The sequence below is a fragment of the Glandiceps talaboti genome, chromosome 14, assembly GCF_964340395.1.
Source record: "Glandiceps talaboti chromosome 14, keGlaTala1.1, whole genome shotgun sequence".
NCBI lineage: Eukaryota > Metazoa > Hemichordata > Enteropneusta > Spengelidae > Glandiceps > Glandiceps talaboti.
In genome coordinates, this window is record NC_135562.1 from 21,790,291 (window position 1) to 21,810,659 (window position 20,369).

The 20,369-nt window shown below is 35.9% G+C and overlaps 1 protein-coding gene across 1 annotated transcript in view; it reads right to left on the reverse strand.

Annotated features, from left to right (window-relative positions):
* Positions 1-14,759: 14,759 nt before the first annotated feature.
* Positions 14,760-20,369, reverse strand: part of LOC144445418 (DBH-like monooxygenase protein 1) — a 46,934-nt gene continuing 41,324 nt past the window's right edge. The window contains exons 10-12 of the mRNA XM_078134958.1: positions 17,868-18,007; positions 16,820-16,985; positions 14,760-16,008 (exon numbers count right to left, since the gene is read on the reverse strand). Of these exons, the coding sequence (XP_077991084.1) occupies positions 15,859-16,008; positions 16,820-16,985; positions 17,868-18,007 (456 nt within the window). The 3' untranslated portion in view covers positions 14,760-15,858. The remainder of the gene's footprint in view (positions 16,009-16,819; positions 16,986-17,867; positions 18,008-20,369) is intronic.

Below are 20,369 nucleotides of genomic sequence, written 5' to 3' on the forward strand. Positions count from 1 at the left end.
GATAATACGAAAATAATTATTCGGTTTTCGTGAATGTTTTCGGTCCAATCCCATTGAATGTCTGACAAGTTCATACAATGAGCATGATTTACTGGATGAATCCCTACTGCAAATGGTAACTATATAGCTTTTAGTCACACATCTACTAGACTAGTATTCATGCCGGCCCCGTGCATCGCGTCAAAAATAAAGAAATCTTAATACGATATTAAAACAAATTCTATGTATTCATCGAATGATCTTTAATACGTCAAACAAACAAGTAAGGCGTAGGATGTAAATACACATGACACACCCCTCGTCGATTGCCGTGGATGACAACTACATGTACTATCGGACATGTCATTATGTACTCACGTGCACTCTCTACTACGCGAAGCACGACTCACCTTACTCACCGTTGTTATCGTGGTTACTAGTGTGATGTTCGAAAATGCACAGGTGAATCTTTATCTAAATCGGATATAAACTCTACGGAATAATACATTTTACAATCATCTGCCTGGGATATATGGCAAGTATTTTATTTTTTTATTTTTCCAACTTTTTTTGGCCGACTCTGCTGACAGACACCGGTCCCGAGCACGTCGTGCTCGTGACAGGTGTGACCTTTGACATCCAATACGACGTGTTTCGGCGTCAAATACACATTCTTATTACCTTCAAAGGTGATCGCTCAAACATTATACCAGTTCTCAAAACTGTTAATTTACGTGTGATACTATCTGTTTTTCCAACAACTGCATACATACATACATACATACATACGTACATACATACATACATACATACATACATACATACATACATAAATACATACATACATACACACATACATACATACATACATACATACATAAATAAATACATACATACATACATACATACATACATACATACATACGTACGTACGTACATACATACATACATACATACACACATACATACATACATACATACATACATACATACATACATATACACTGTGTATGTATAGTGTGTTTTGTGTACGTGTATGTGTGTGTAAGTCTACGGGGAGGCATGGAAAAAAATCAAGAACTTGCAGGGGGGGGGGGCATCAATTTTTCCCAAGCTTTTGTAGGATGGGGGCATGAAAAAAATACACAAGGAAAAGGGGAAATCCTCCGGGGACCCCTGGAAGTAAGATCTAGACACTCCCTTACGAATGTTAAAGTTCGCTATTCTCAATATGCACTGTTTTTCACACAAAAGCCACCTTTGACGGCTATACATCCAACATGGAAACTTCTCGTTGCCAGTAGGTCGTAGTCATCTCACACTTATATCAAAGGTGGATGTGGACACTGTATACAGGTGAACAACGCACACTGAGTTCCGACGAACTCCGACTCCCACCTTCTACACTAACATGAGACGTTGATCTCTCTAATTAGTTTATCATTGCCCCAACATTAATATACTCTCTCGACCAACCAAAAGATCTAACGTCTCTCGAGTCATTATAATAATAGCGCATCCAGGTGGACGTCTACACAGTTGTATGTTCATGAATTCAGAGTACAAAATAAACTACTTCAAATACATCAGTGCCAATACTCAAGCTCTACGTAACATCAGTTATTATCATTATTATTAGTCATTGAAGAATGTTGGCACATTTTAGATGCTCTTCACGCCAGTATGGATTAAAATTAAAACAGGAAAACGACAAAGTGACTGAGTCGATACTTGTGTTCTTTGTGACTCAAATGAATTTGATAATGATTATAACTTCCTATTTAATTTTTTTTGCCAATGCTAGGTTCAAGTATATTATTTTCAACAATATTTTTATTGTCCACCTACTTATGAAAAATTCACTGGGCTGATATAATCTGACCAGGTAGTAGTCCGTAAGGTACGCCGTGACGGGCGCCCACACACATCCGCCAACCCGGGTGAGGTGAGGGCCGAACGTCACGACGTATCTTACAGTCAAACCAGAGTCTAACCAGGTAGAGGTAGCTTGATTTACAAACTCTTGCAACCTTTCACAAACACGCTCTACCACTGTAAGAGCTGAAACAAATGAATTGGAACTGTACATTTTTTTAATCGTATTATGTTTTTGTTCATAGTGACTTGAATAAATAAATGAATAAATAAATAAATAAATAAATAAATAAATAAATACTGACAAACATCAACAATAGAGTAATCACAAATCTGTATCAACAATAATGAATTTCGCAGCATCAAGAATTAGTGAGTGTATGTTTTCCTTAGATGCGAAAAATAGTCACAAATTCCAAAGGTGGCGTTATTCAGTGTTTGTCATTCCGAGGAATCTTGCGTGAGTACATCCCCGGAATGATAGAATGCTCAGAACAAAAAATTAAGACTACAATTTATTGTAATGGCTTACTGCAGCTACTTGTACAAGTTCTCGTGGTAGGAGTATTCGTCTGCCATGGCAGACAATCGGTCCCCCTTCGTGCATTGCCCTATAACTCGCGCCCGGCCTGGGAAGTCGCCAGCGAACAGAAGAACATATACACATGTTTTTACAACTTACAATTGTGCGACGCGTACGTGTCAAAGGTTATGTCGTCATCTTAATCGCTTTTGTATGAAGACATCTTAATCTCTGTAATATATTTTTGGTGTCTAGAAGGGAAATTATTCAAAGCAAAATGATCGTTGAAAAAAGTTGAAAAAAAAGTTAAAAAATAAAAAGTTGAAAAAAATGAAAAAACGGCAAGCTTTGTCAGAAATTACGTCACTTCCTTCATTTACAGCCCACATTTATATGATCATGCAAGAGCGACATCTACTGTCTACGGACACCAATTTGAAACAGAAGGGGTCTTGATGTCACATCGTTACAGACGTACACAGAACATACGTATGCTTGCATGTTGTGTTAAAAGCCAAGCTATACAAGATGATCGTTACAATGCTGCGAACTATCACCGTGAAACTGAAAGTAGAAGTACCACAGACATCAATTTGGTACAATCTGAATACAAGGGTAAATTCCATTCTTTTATCATGTAAATAAACTTCTACAAAGAACGAGTTTTGGGATATCCCATATGGTAAGCCGTTCAGGCCAGAATTATAATTTTATTTTAGCTGTAGTATTTCTTTTATATTTTTCGTACTGATAAACTAATTTAACCGTTTATGTACTTTTATTCCATGTTCATATTATATCAATTGAAACAAGTTTTCATTTATTTGAGAATATTGTTTTATTTTTCGTCAAACCAGAATTTTTAAGGATTATATATAATTAAAAGTCAAAATGTATTTTTTATAAAAGTTTTTTATTTTTTTATTTTTTTCAACTTTTTTTTTGGCCGAGTCTGCTGACAGGCGCAGGTAACAAGGACGTCGTGCTCGTGACAGGCGTGACCTTTGACATCCATTACGACGCGTTTCGGCGTCAAATACACATTCTGATTACCTTCAAAGTTGATCGCTCAAACATTATATCATTTCTCAAAACTGTTAATGTACGTGTGATAGTATCTGGGTTTTTTCCAACAACCGCGACTTCAGCCGCGTACACACATGTGTACACCGTCACGTTAAGGTTATGACCGCTTGTATGATGTAGTACGTAGAACACGACCCATGTGCAACGGGTAAAAGTAGTTAATCTACAACAACTGAAGTTTGGCGCATCAATAACATTCATTATTGTGAAACTGGCCAGAATTGAAATTAGATGGCATGGTACACTATACTGTGAGCGTGAGCAAAATAGCTTTAGGAACAAAAACGTAATGTGAGGAAAAGTGAATGCGTATTTCCTAAGGGTCAGTTCAGGTACGAGCGCACATGTTGACGTCGACCTTTGTATTACATACGGCGTAGGCGTGTTGTTCTCAACTTTTCATGATACATGTGTGTACTCAGACCACTAAAAATGTATACTACAATGTATGATAAAGTATTTATCAGGATCAAATTATCACATACAACGCAATTATGTTATAAATAATACAGTTCAACATAATCTATCTTATACTAGTGTTCTTTGGTCTCTACGCCGGTCTTCAACGGCGGATGAACAGATGGTTTATGTCGGAATGACGAAATGACGTGTACAGAAATTGTCCGATACGTCTTTAGGGAGCGCCCAGATTTTACTTCCAGGGGGCCCGGGGGATTTTCGGGGAGGGGGAGCATCAATTTTTCTCAGGAAGAATTGGGGGGGGGGGGGCTAAACAAAAAATTCACAATTTTCTAGGGGGGTAATGGAAAAAAATCATGAATATTTAATTCAACATAAATCAACTGCAATATTAATTCTGGCACTTCTCAAAGTAACTTGTCCGTGAGGATGTGCAAGACTTGTTTCATCACAATCACTATCAGTGTTATCATCAGTACATGAATTTTCTGAGCTATCAGTATCACAATTGTCTCCATCACTGCCTAGATCATGCATTACAGAAGTATCACTTTCAGTCTCAGTCACTATCTGTTTCATTCATGTCCATGATATTAATTTTAATTTCATTAATTTTTCCAGCCAGTTTTCTAAATCTAAATTCTGATGTTCCTACTATGTAAGTGGATAACTATGTCGGATTTTTCTCTCTTTTTTTAATTTTCACTGTTTTGGTAATTTATGCTCATTGTGGGGGGGACATGAAAAAATACACAAGGAAAAGGGGAAATCCTCCTTGGCCCCTCTGGAAGTAAGATCTGGACACTCCCTTACAAATGTTAAAGTTCGCTATTCTCAATATGCACTGTTTTTCACACAAAAGCCTTTACCTTTGATGGCTATACATCCAACATGGAAACTTCTCGTTGTCAGTAGGTAGTAGTTATCTCACACTTACTTCAAAGGTGGATGTGGACATTTTATACAGGTGAACAACACACATTGAGTTCCGACGAAGAGCATGTATACACGTGGATAGCTGAACACCGACGCACCAACCACGTCGACCAAGCGTCACTGCTACCTTGCACCACCGTTGTCTGGCGAAGTCTGACTCCCACCTTCTACACTAACATAATACGTTGTTCTCTCTAATTTGTTTATCATTGCCCCAATATTAATATACTCTCTCGACCAATCAAAAGATCTAACGTCTCTCGAGTCATTATAATAATAGCGCATCCAGGTGGACGTCTACACAGTTGTATGTTAATGAATTCAGAGTACAAAATAAACTACTTCGAATACATCAGTGCCAATACTCAAGCTCTACGTAACATCAGTTATTATCATTATTATTAGTCATTGAAGAATGTTGGCACATTTTAGATGCTCTACACGCCAGTATGGATTAAAATTAAAACAGGAAGACGACAAAGTGATTGAGTCGATACTTGTGTTCTTTGTGACTCAAATGAATTTGATAATGATTATAACTTCCTATTGATTTTTTTTGCCAATGCTAGGTTCAAGTATATTATTTTCAACAATATTTTTATTGTCCACCTTCTCATGAAAAATTTATATGAAAAGTAAATCATATATGTAGGGTAAATAAGATGTTTAGGGTAAATCAGATATCTAGGGTATATCAGATATGTATGGTAAATCCTATATCTAGGATAAATCAGATATATAGGATAAAACCTGTATATAGCATAAATCCGATATGTAGGGTATATCAGATATGTACGGTAAATCCTATATCTAGGATAAATCAGATATATAGGTTAAACCTATATATAGCGTTATTCAGATACATAGAGTAAATCGTAAATGTAGGGTAAATCCGTTACATAGAGTAAATCCTATAAGTAGGGTAAATCAGATCTGTAGAGTAAATGAGATATGTAGAGTAAATTAGATATATAGGGTAAATCATATATGCTGGGTAAATCCTATATGTAGAGTAAATCCTATATGTAGTGTAAATCCTATATGTAGAGAAAATCAGATATGTAGAGAAAATCAGATATGTAGAGTAAATTGGACATATAGGGTCAATCCTATATGTAGGGAAAATCTGATATGTAGGGAAAATCCGATATGTAGAGTAAATGAGATATGTAGGATAAATCCTATATGGAGGGAAAATCCTCTATTTAGGGTAATTTCGATATGTATAGTAAATCAGAAATGTAAAGTATATCAGATATGTAGAGTAAATCAGTTATGTAGGGTAAATCTGATATGTAGGGTAAATCCGATATATAGAGTAAATCAAATATGTAGAGTAAATCTGATATGTAGGGTAATTCCGATATATAGAGTAAATCCTATATGTAGGGTAAATCTGATATGTAGGGTAAATCCTATATATAGGGTAAATCAGATATATAGAGTAATATTCTATATGTTGGATGAATCGAATATGTAGAGTAAATCCAATATGTAGGGTAAATGAGATATGTACGGTAAATACTACCAATATCCGCGAAACGTATGTCGGACAAGGGGCCCTGTGTCGGACTTACTGAAAACGAGTTCAAGACACGGTACAGGAACCACACAGCTATATTCCGCAACAATTTGTCAAGAAACTCAACGGAACTAAGTAAGTATGTATGGTTTCTTAAGGATAAAGAAATTGATTACGACATCACATGGAAAATTATCGCAAGCGCGCGACCGTACAACAGCTCCAGTCAGAGATGTAATCTCTGCATAACTGAAAAGTATATTATAATTTGACAACCACATCGTTGCACTCTAAATAAACGGAATGAACTTGTGTCGTCGTGTAGGCATAGACATAAATAATTATTGCAGAACAATTAACTATGCTAATACGCTATGTTACTAGGTAGATATTCCCTGTTAGGAACATTAGAATAATAGAATTTAACGGTAGGAAACGCAGATACTATATTCCATTCTACCCTTGCCTCTCCAGAGGGCGCCGTGATCACTGCGTCATAGAACTACGTCCATCTTGGCGGCGACAGTAGGGAGCCCTCCACGACGCTCTCAGGAGAGGGAAACCGCGCAGGCAATAGTCTATTTAAAGAAGATCATGTGATTTAATTCTGACCAATGACAGCTTGTGTAAGAATGTTGAGGTGTAATAATGAAATATATAACTCCAGCCCATTTTAATATAGCCTTGACAATACCATGCTGAGGCCTAATAAAAAAATTGTGTGATTCCGGTTATACTCAATTTTAGAATATGTGGGATAGTTAGATTTTATATGTTATTTTATTTTATTTCTCTGTGTTAGTGTTAGTTCAGGTTTTCCATTGTTTTCCAAATGGTCTCTGTGTTGTTTATTTCATCCCATCAGATGTGCAGCCATTATAGATTGGAAGAACAGTTTTAAATGTATATTATCTTTTTAAGTTCATGGCAGTTTTCGCATCGACTATTTCTCGTGAGACTTCACAATTTTTGCGAAAAGTTTAGGGTCGGCAGTGAAAAGCTAGGTGGAGTCGGGTAACCAAACCACACATTTATTTTTTAGGCCTCACGTCAGTAAAATGTATTTCCAAACATTGTTTTACTCTGTTATTAGCAATGTTTTATGTTACCAAGAAACATGAGTGCACCAACTTTAACAGATTCTACCAACTTTAACTAGTTGCTGACCATGGATTTTGTTTGAACTTCAAAAGATTATACCTTGTGTAGTAGTATGCATGCTGTTACTGTTTATATCTGATTCATTAACTGATAGTTATAGTACATGTCAGATATACATTAATTGAAAATAATCGGACAGTGTTGGGTAAAGGTCCGTCATTTTGTCCGAGGCTCAAATATGTTCTTAAAAAGTTAAATGGCATCATTGCATTATAGTAAAGGTCAGTAGATCTGATAGTTGTATCATTGGCAGGTAAAAGTCTTTTAAGGCAAGTTTTAGTCTAGCCTGGCAGTAATTTCACACCTCTAAAAGACAGTAACATCTAAAATTAGCAACTAGTGTTTAAGAAAAGTTTAATACCATTATGACAGTGAAAAAGTGGTACATCTGACTGTTGATTGACTGCATGAGTGACCTCTGGGGTGAGGTAGTCCTAGCAGGTCTCCCCTTAGCAGATCTAGAGATGTTTTGGCTCTATTAAGGCAATTTTAGGTTATTCACTGCATTTGCATGTAAAATAATATTTCACAGCTTCGAAAAGCTTAAGTTAATATAAGTTGTAAATGAGTTTTGCGTGACACATAGAAAGGGCCAGATTGTGTCCGTAACATCGGCATAGTGGCATTACTGTTGCAGATATAGTAAACTCACCGATATGTTAGAGAATGTAAGGTCCTCATACCTACTACATGTATTATATATGATACAAACTGGAATCAAGTCCCAAAGTATAATATGTGAAGCATATTCCCTACTGATTGTGAAATACCCAAGTATTTACCTGACGTGTTATGTAGCTAGTGTAATACATTGTATACACAAAAAGTTATGTTTCAGCGTCACTCCATGTGAAGTAATATTTATAAAATGGGACAAGAAAAAATTCCACAGTTCAGACAAGGCCATGACACTGTAGTTTCATGGATTTTTTTCTTCCATCAAAACCCAAAACACAATAACCCCCCCCCAACATTTAAAAAAAGGACCCCCCCCCCCCCACTGCCAATTTCGAAAAATGGGTGACCCCGTACTAATCCACCACCCCAGGCCCAATGTACTGACCGACCCCTTAAATATTGCCCCTAAGGCAAATGTATTTAGGTCTAAACTGTCATCTTTAAAAAAAAAACTGTAAGAGTTTATGATGGGGTATTGATTTTTGGTCAAAGTGGGTCCAAGGCCGCGGTCAGAATTTACGGCGGGGGGGGGTATGAAAAAAAATGAGGGTTCAAAGAGGAGGGGCATGAAAATTCTGATAGTCTGAAGGGGGGGGGGGGGGGGCGCGCGAAATATTTTGTCCATTATTTGAACCAAATTAAACCTTAGAAGGGGTCATTTACTGAGTAAATTAAACAGTTTCTCTGGCTTTAGTGGGGATGGGGGTGAGGGGTGGGTGTGGGGGAGGAAGGCAGTCGACAGATAGTGATTAAGGCGTACACAAACACATTCTCATTGCATTCAACCGCCTCATAATGAAATATATGGTTAAGAACTTATTGCGAAAGAAATTTTGTGATTGTATTCGGTAAACGACCGCTACCTTAAGCAAAATATTTCGTGCCTCCCGTTAAAACTATCCATGGCCCTCCTCCTTCTCACCCCTTTTTTCATTGCCCCATTTTCTCTTCAGCCCCTACCCCGATGATATATTTCGTGCTGTAGGTTATGTTCCTTTTAATGAGTCCAAGTGTTCTGTTTGCTTTCTTTGCTGCTGATGTACACTGATTACTGGGCTTTCGTGAATTGTGCAATCCTTTTACGCACGCACGCACACACAAATACATACATACATACATACATACATACATACACACATACACACATACACACATACATACATACATACATACATACATACATACATACATACATACATACATACACACATACATACATACATACATACATACATACACACATACACACATACATACATACATACATACATACATACATACACACACATACATACATACATACATACATACATACATACATACACACACACATACATACATACATACATACATACATACATACATACATACATACACACACATACATACATGCATACATACATACACACACACATCATGTATACATAGTTTCTTCGAAACAGGAGACATACAAGGAGGCAGTTGATTTCAAAAGTAGCAGGTAATATTGGAAAGGTAGGCAGTAATAAGTATGAGAGACTGGAGACACCAAGTGGGGATGGGTATGGAAAGGGGCGTTTCACCTTCCGTCACTGAATTTATTTTTTGAAATTCAAGTCTAGACTGAAAATATGCTTATGGTGCTATTGATCTCCAGGCCTGTTAACAATAGAATTTGAATTTAGAAAAAAAAAAACAATACCAGAGAAAAAAAAATCCCACGGTATAATTTTGCATGCTATATTCACTATATCATTCAGAAATATTCCACCTCCATTAAAAACTTAAAAAACATGATTTAAGGTAATCTCTTTGATCAAATGTAAAACAGAAAATCTTCACCATTTAGTAACAAACTCATTGGCAACATATCTTACAAATCAAGCAGTACAATTTCTTTTTACCACACTTCGTCTCTGATTAAATCATCATTATTGGAATATACCTCTAAATAGCACTGCACTCCTTTCTCAGATGGTAATGGAATAGACATGTTGGTTTTCGGTAATTAAGCTATCTTAAGAATACATACTTCAATTTCAATATAATTTAATGCATACGTTAACCATAACAAATCATATATGTCCTACAAAGTTTGTTGATATAGATTACAGTTTTAATGAAACATTTGCATGATTAATGAATTTCGGTAATTAGACTTCAAATGTCATATAATGTGGTACATACCCACCTCTCCTATGGAGTTTATTGATACATCTTTTACTTTTGATGAGTAATTTCGCTGTATCTTAAGAATTCCATATAATTTGGCACATACATTAACCATAGTTCCCGAACATTCAGTTTAATTATACGCACACGGAAAGCATTCAGTCGAAATATATGGTTTGGCCCTCACAGGAGGCATTCATAGTCTAGTTTGAAATTCATTGTTACGGTTTGATTTGATGTTTTGTTTTGTTTTGTTTGATTGGCCAAGAAATAGTAGGCTGCAACTCCATAGACAAATGACATGTGTAACTAGTTCGCCCACCTTCACAGTTATCTGCATTACAACAATCAAACCATTTAAACTGTCTTATACCCTGAAAATAGATTTATTCCGTATTGAGTTTTTGTTTTGTTTTGGTTAATAGCGGCGATTTACATGCCGTCGATAAGGGCGTTGAGCAATTTCAAGGAAACGGATGTCAATGTCTGCACCCTTTTCAACCCATACTTTCGTAAAGGTTTTTTTCCAAGGTTTGTGATTCTTTGGAATGTGATCTATAACATCTGTAAGGCTTTTAGGTAATGGTGGGGGTGTAAAATACCCATCTTCGTCGTTGGAGTCATCATCACTTCCCTGGCTATCTACCAAGTTTGCCGTTTTTTCCCAACTCTTCAGAATTGTTTGAACGTGATCTAATGGACTGTTATCGCGATTCGTCGACTTGTCGTGGAATCTGCATGACTGTACTTTCATTAGCGGCAAACTTTCGGCCGTGCTTTGTCGAATTTTCTTTTCACTTTTGGTCGAAGTCAGGGAGGGTAAAATATTCCTTGGTTGAAATCCATGATCTCTGTGATCACGTTCATCAGCATGTACATCCATGGCGAACGCTACTTTGTGCTTGATAGCAGGAAGTTTCTTTCGTCGTTGGATGATACCGGTCGACGTGCGTTTTGTATGGAGTCTTGATCTTGGATCAACGTTGTAGTCTTCTTTAAGTGCAATATCTTCTGCTTTCCGAACAGTCAGATTTCGAAGTTTCTCCAATAATTCACTATGCTCACGTCCCAGAGATTCAAACATTTTCTTGGGATACAGATTAGAATACTAAGAGATTGATGTATGGTGAATAGATGGTGTTCTTGATAGACTCTATCTACCTGTAAACATAGGCTTGTTGTAGATGAACGTTAACTATAGATTGTATGTATCACGTGACTGGGTGTGATACCGTAGTACTACTGTCAGCCTGCTATCCGTATCGGTAACTTTGTGTATACCATCAACTCTAACTGTTTTTGTTCGCTATACATTCAAGCCAGTCCGAAGTAAGATATCTATCAACCGGTAAACAAGGACAACCAAACAAAAGCAAACAAATACTTGAAGTGTGTGGACCTGTTTGTATGTCTACAGAATACTCGTTAGAAATGTTTGAATTGTTATACTGCATTCCTTTGATACAAAGAAACCGCGTTCTACTTGAAGTGAAAAAAGAATAAACTCAAACTATGTAAAGTATACTACCTCCTGGACTTGGTAACGACTTGCGGTACACGCAGCTCTGTGTTGATCAGTTCGCCAATCGAGCTATCGATATCATTCAGTTTAATTCCTAAGATTATGTAGCACATTCGTGTTATATAAGTTTTTTAAGGTTAATTCCTTTCGGTGTTGTCGTATCACATTGTTCCGTCTAGACGAAACCACAGCCGCACCATTTATATCCGTCCGTCACTGTGTTTTATTTTGGCGTCCGTGTTAGCAACAGTATCCCGATTTGATTTGTATGCATCCACACAGTTGACGAAACTGTTAAGTCAATGGAAACATGTCACAGATCGTAGGGCACGAATTCTTTCTCAAAACAGACGTGCGAATATTGACCTGGCCCACTGTCTTTGCGTCTCCTTGACGGTCGCCGGTTTGACATGCTAGCCTGAAGTAAACAGTAGGTGTACGTAAGGCAGTCCAGAGATAACAAGGCATGTAATCTTCTAGGTAAATGTGATATGGTTATCCGTTGTCTGAAAGTAGCTCATATGATCTCGTTATTCACCAATGTCTCTGTTGGTTCTCTATAGACAGTGTACACCAGGTCATCATTTGGATGGACACTGAGTGAATAGAATCACTTTGTGACGTGACGTGTCGTGACAATAGCAGAAGACAACATATTATTCACACACAATTGCAGACTACGCTGTCATGCATTACATTATTGGTCTCCACCTAGGCTAGCCTAACAATAACACCTTGTGTAGTTCGGTAGAGTGTCTACCCTATTGGTCCTACATAGTACTGTTGACAACGCGCTTGGCTAGTAACGGCACGTTGTTTTCTTAAAGTGGCCTTATGGATGATCTATTTTGGAATTTTGATTAATAAAACACGTTTTTAAAATGTTTTTTTTTCTGTTTGAGAAAATAAAGTAGAACAACATAGAGCAAGTTTGAGTTGTTACTAAATCATTGTAAAAAAAACCCTCTTACAAATGTATAAAGTTTACGTTTTAGGAAATGCTAAAGTTTGTAAACAACTTGGGTAATACACAAGCAATCACTATGTCTTGTACAGTCTGTGCATGGGCATGGAAGTAGAACCCCATGGCATGGGTAAACAGAGGAAATCACTACGTCACGAACTCTGTGCATGGGTAAACAAGAAATCACTAGGTCATGTACAGTCTGTGCATGGGTAAACAAGAAGTCACTACGTCATGTACAGTCTGTGCATGGGTAAACAGAAGAAATCACTACGTCATGTACAGTCTGTGCATGGGTAAACAAGAAATCACTACGTCATGAATAGTCTGTGCATGGTAAACAGAAGAAATCACTACGTCATGTACAGTCTGTGCATGGGTAAACAAGAAATCACTACGTCATGTACAGTCTGTGCATGGGTAAACAAGAAATCACTACGTCATGTACAGTCTGTGCATGGGTAACCGTAAACAAGAAATCACTTCGTCATGTGCAGTCTGCATGGGTAAACAAGAAATCACTACGCCATGTACATTCTGTGCATGGGTAAACAAGAAATCCCGACGTCATGTACAGTCCGGCATGGGTAAACAAGAAATCACTACGTCATGTACAGTCTGTGCATGGGTAAACAGAAGAAATTACTACGTCATGTACTCTGTGCATGTGGTAAACTGACGAAATCACTACGTCATGCATGTGCATGCTTCTGGCTACTTGCAAGTGCATTTTAATCATGTCAGGCACCTCTATTTAGTCTGCATGATTTAAAAAAATGTATACTATACTCTTATTTACTATACATTTAAAAAAAATCATACATATTGATTCGAATGCCTGTGATTTTATTTGTGATTGAAACACGACTATACATTTAAGGGGTTTGATTACTTATTAGTGGATAGGCATATTTTGGTTATTGTTAGTCGTTATCAAAATTGTACAGTGGAGACAGCAGGGAAATGAGAGAAAACTTCGTGTCAACCGTTTCTATGCGACAATGCTCAACTGGCCCTCACTCCCGGTTCTAAAACAGCGCCCCTAGTGGCCAAAACATAATACCGTTTATCTTTTCTGATAACTGGAATACTCGGAGACTTAACTTAAGAGTATGCGGTTTTACATTGTTTCTTTTTTTCAAGTAGTAAAACAAAAATCTAAAAGAAGTATACATTTCTCATCTATATGGTCACACGAAATCCTTCCTGCCAGTGGTTGATAAAGGAACAGAGACCGCAGCATCAAGATATACATCAACATGTAGGAGATACTTATGTAATTCTTACCACGGAATATCACGAATGAGACAGAATGGTAACCGTTTGATATGGTGTACTCCTATATATAATATCATAAAGTCGCACGGCCACTGGTTACCTTAAAATGGGGGCAATATAATTATTAAATGTCGTAACAGAGATACCATTCAAATGATGTCGGCAAGATAGAGTTAGTAGCTACTTGTATTTCTATTGTGTTCATTCCTAATAAGACTCGGGGTCGATTGCAACAATCCATGTCTGGAAATAATCATCATATAGTTATAGATCTTCTAGAAAAAATGACGTAAAGAGGCTGCTTCAAGGTTTTGTTTTCGATACAGTGTTTAATAGAAATTAAAATCACTGACAGACTGGGCACTATGAACACCATGTAACACATATTACAAACTCCAGCGTTGGTGGCGCTCTTTACTGTACGCTTCTCGCCAACGTGAGCGTTCAATGATGCCAAATATACTGTGTTGGTTGTCTGAGCTGTACTCGTATGTCAGTCATAACACATAACACATGAGGTTGTTTTGTGAATTACCAAACCTAGGCAATTCTTGGTTAGGAGAACAATGAAATAACAAAGGACGTGGCTCGTTATCATTTACAATATTGTTTACATTTATATTTTATTAGACGATAAAATTAGTTGAATTATGTTGACCACCTTCTCATTAGTGTTCATTTTTTTAATACAAAAATCAAAATGTGACGAAAATGTCCATAGCAAACTATAAACTCCACTTAAAAATAACAACACTTGAAAAAAAGCATACTATGATGTGAGACTTATAACGTCGGTGGCGATGCACTGCAATTACATGTTAATTAGTTGTAGTATGTTCCGCTTTTTGAACAAAAGCAGCAACCAACGCACAAAAATGTATGGGTACGTATGACGTTGATAATATATGGGTACATATGACGTAGATAATATATGGGTACATATGACGTAGATAATATATGGGTACATATGACGTAGATAATATATGGGTACATATGACGTAGATAATATATGGATACATATGACGTATCGGTAGATAATATATGGATACATATGACGTACATAATATATGGGTACATATAACGCATATAATATATGGGTACATATGACGTAGATAATATATTGGGTAGGTAATATATGACGTAGATATTGAAATATTGGTGCATATGACGTAGATAATGTAAGGGCACATACATATACGTAGATAATGTTTGTACAAATGACGTTGATAATGTATGGGTACAAATGACGTAGATAATGTATGAGTACATATGACGTAGATAATGTATGGGTACATATTTCTCGTAATTTATAGCTAGGGGATCAGTATATTACATATTCAGCTCTGGTTTCATTTGTACAGTAGTTCAAGATCAATAAACACAAACAACTCAATAACCTTTCCATATATTATTAGATATGAACCTTTTGTTAGTATTTTAAATTTTACAAATAAACCAATTTCATATGTTGTGAAACAGATGTAAAATATTTGGGGAATATATCTTTGACGAAGGCAGACTTGTAATCAGTCGACATTGTTTTTTGTCTTTGTTTCCTTTTGATGTTTGGATGTTGCAAAAGACGAATTTCGTGTTTTTTATGGACACAAAATTATATCTCCTTAGATAAGAAAACATGCTAATTACAGGAGAGTACATAGGTTTATGCGGTACCTTTGATACAAGTGTGTGGTACTGTACATACCGTAGCAAAACAATACGATTTAGACAAGTCATTCAAATCACGACATCACAATCATCAATTACTTATCAGACAAAACGTATACTAAACTCATTGCCATAACAACCAATAATAACCAATAGGCGCTATTCAGCGTTGCAGTTGATCCACATTCATCTCCTGTCAGTGTAGGATCCGTCACTATAGGCACGTAACTAAACTTGCCTTGACTCTGCAATATCAAATAACAATTCCATATCAATTATTGCTTTAAAACCCACAATGGGTGCAGCTTGGAGTGAGGGGGGGGGGGGGGACGCTTTAAAACCCAAAATGGGTTATACTATCAATGACGTAATATGGATATCCCAATGTGTTATACTATCAATGACGTAATATATATATATATCACATTGTGTTATACTATCACTGACGTATTAAATATATTTATCACAATGTGTTATACTATCAATAACGTAATATATATATATATATATATCACAATGTGTTATACTATCAATGACGTAATATATTTATCACAATGTGTTATACTATCACTGACGTAATATAATTATCACAATGTGTTATACTATCAATGACGTAATATAATTATCACAATGTGTTAAATACTATAAATGACGTAATATAATTATCACAATGTGTTAAATATTATCAATGACGTAATATAATTATCACAATGTGTTATACTATCACTGATGTAATATAATTATCACAATGTGTTATACTATCAATGACGTAATATAATTATCACAATGTGTTATACTATCAATGACGTAATATAATTATCACAATGTGTTATACTATCAATGACATAATATAATTATCACAATGTGTTAAATACTATCAATGACGTAATATAATTATCACAATGTGTTATACTATCAATGACGTAATATAATTATCACAATGTGTTAAATACTATCAATGACGTAATATAATTATCACAATGTGTTAAATATTATCACTGACGCTCGCGATTTGCAGCACGATGTACAGCATGTTGCAGACAACCTTTTACTTACTTTATAGAACGTGGTGTCTTCATTCTCACAGTGAGAATTAAACGCTGTTTGGTATGCTTCTTCAAGTATATTGACTTCATCTTTCGTCCATTCCAGTCCCTCTAAAATTGATACTGCTGATTTTCCTGCATAACGCAGTGGTTTAATCACCGTGGGAGGAAAGGTGCTAAAAGGATTGAATACAAAAAATACATGTGCTTTATTGTCAACTAACCATCGCGTTCCTGGGGACAATTTGTTTTTTACCTCGAGTGCCTTGTTTGAATGCTTGATAACTTGCTAAGGTTTACATGCGATGTTGGCATAAATATATAGGATGTGTGTGGTGGAGTGTATTGACTTTGCAGAGGAAGCTACTAATTTATAATTTTATCACAACTTTCCGCTCTACGGACATGCGCATGATAAAGTGTCTGCCTGATTCTCTCCTTGTGTACACAACTTAAAGTCTAAAATCGTCACACTGATTTCCTTTGTATTTTGTTGGAGTTTCACATTCAAATTGTTCAAATCGAAATTATCGCACCACAGTGTGTCAAAAATTTACTTTTTATGTTTTAAAATTTAACAAACTCAAATTGGTATAAAATTTGTTTGGAAAGTTCTTCGAGATTGTGTACATTAAGAAGTATATTCAGGAGATGATCCAATGAAACTGTCTGCTATCTTGTTAACCATTACAATGAAACTGTCTGCTATCTTGTTAACCATTACTTTGATTTTAATGTCTTCAATTCATCTATGCCTTGGCCGAGTGTCGACTTCAGTAACTTTCTACCCCAAGACCCAGTCTCTGACCAGTATGCTATGACGTGATTTGTAAAAGTTGGGTTTCTATCTTCATTTTGTTCATTGACATTATAGCGAGTAAGTGTCTAGGGTTTAAGTAACCAAGCTGCTTGATCGCATGGTAATAATTTTGACATACTGGGAAAAAACAACTCATCAGTCTGTCTTCAAGTTCACCTATTTAAACCAATAATTTGTTTAGTTCTATAATAATATATGTTGTTGTTTATTCTTGTCATGGATATAATAGTTTACTTACTCATGTGACAATTCAGTTATACCTGCCAATCGATAGAGGGCATAGTCCCAATTTAGTGAACTTTCACAGTAGGCCAGAGGAACACGAGGGTAATAATAAAGATAAGTTACACATCTCTCAGTCTTCCTTGTTAATCCACCCTGAAAGAAATTCAGTATTAAAGTCAGCGACTGTATAAGCCTTCACTGATATCTACTTATACTGAAGATAGTCTGAAAGTACAGAATATACTAAAGATAGTCTGAAAGTACAGAATATACTGAAGATAGTCTGAAAGTACAGAATATACACTGAATATAGTCTGAAAGTACAGAGTATACTGAAGATAGTCTGCAAGTACAGAATATACTGAAGATAGTCTGAAAGTACAGAATATACTGAAGATAGTCTGAAAGTACAGAATATACTGAAGATAGTCTGAAAGTACAGAGTATACTAAAGATAGTCTGCAAGTACAGAGTATACTGAAGATAGTCTGAAAGTACAGTGTATACTGAAGATAGTCTGAAAGTACAGAATATACTGAAGATAGTCTGCAAGTACAGAATATACTGAAGATAGTCTGAAAGTACAGAATATACTGAAGATAGTCTGAAAGTACAGAATATACTGAAGATAGTCTGAAAGTACAGAGTATACTGAAGATAGTCTGAAAGTACAGAGTATACTGAAGATAGTCTGAAAGTACAGAATATACTGAAGATAGTCTGAAAGTACAGAGTATACTGAAGATAGTCTGAAAGTACAGAATATACTGAAGATAGTCTGCAAGTACAGAATATACTGAAGATAGTCTGAAAGTACAGAATATACTGAAGATAGTCTGAAAGTACAGAATATACTGAAGATAGTCTGAAAGTACAGAGTATACTGAAGATAGTCTGAAAGTACAGAGTATACTGAAGATAGTCTGAAAGTACAGAGTATACTGAAGATGGTCTGAAAGTACAGAATATACTGAAGATAGTCTGAAAGTACAGAGTATACTGAATATATAGTCTGAAAGTACAGAATATACTGAAGATAGTCTGAAAGTACAGAATATACTGAAGATAGTCTGAAAGTACAGAGTATACTGAAGATAGTCTGAAAGTACAGAGTATACTGAAGATAGTCTGAAAGTACAGAATATACTGAAGATAGTCTGAAAGTACAGAGTATACTGAAGATAGTCTGAAAGTACAGAGTATACTGAAGATAGTCTGCAAGTACAGAATATACTGAAGATAGTCTGAAAGTACAGAATATACTGAAGATAGTCTGAAAGTACAGAGTATACTGAAGATAGTCTGAAAGTACAGAGTATACTGAAGATAGTCTGAAAGTACAGAATATACTGAAGATAGTCTGAAAGTACAGAGTATACTGAAGATAGTCTGAAAGTACAGAGTATACTGAAGATAGTCTGCAAGTACAGAATATACTGAAGATAGTCTGCAAGTACAGAGTATACTGAAGATAGTCTGAAAGTACAGAATATACTGAAGATAGTCTGAAAGTACAGAATATACTGAAGATAGTCTGAAAGTACAGAATATACTGAAGATAGTCTGAAAGTACAGAGTATACTGAAGATAGTCTGCAAGTACAGAATATACTGAAGATAGTCTGAAAGTACAGAATATACTGAAGATAGTCTGAAAGTACAGAGTATACTGAAGATAGTCTGAAAGTACAGAGTATACTGAAGATAGTCTGAAAGTACAGAATATACTGAAGATAGTCTAAAAGTACAGAGTATACTGAAGATAGTCTGAAAGTACAGAATATACTGAAGATAGTCTGAAAGTACAGAATATACTGAAGATAGTCTGAAAGTACAGAATATACTGAAGATAGTCTGAAAGTACAGAGTATACTGAAGATAGTCTGAAAGTACAGAATATACTGAAGATAGTCTGGAAGTACAGAGTATACTGAAGATAGTCTGAAAGTACAGAGTATACTGAAGATAGTCTGGAAGTACAGAGTATACTGAAGATAGTCTGCAAGTACAGAATATACTGAAGATAGTCTGAAAGTACAGAATATACTGAAGATAGTCTGAAAGTACAGAGTATACTGAAGATAGTCTGAAAGTACAGAGTATACTGAAGATAGTCTGAAAGTACAGAGTATACTGAAGATAGTCTGAAAGTACAGAGTATACTGAAGATAGTCTGCAAGTACAGAATATACTGAAGATAGTCTGACAGTACAGAGTATACTGAAGATAGTCTGGAAGTACAGAATATACTGAAGATAGTCTGGAAGTACAGAGTATACTAAAGATAGTCTGCAAGTACAGAGTATACTGAAGATAGTCTGAAAGTACAGAGTATACTGAAGATAGTCTGAAAGTACAGAATATACTGAAGATAGTCTGCAAGTACAGAATATACTGAAGATAGTCTGAAAGTACAGAATATACTGAAGATAGTCTGAAAGTACAGAATATACTGAAGATAGTCTGAAAGTACAGAGTATACTGAAGATAGTCTGAAAGTACAGAGTATACTGAAG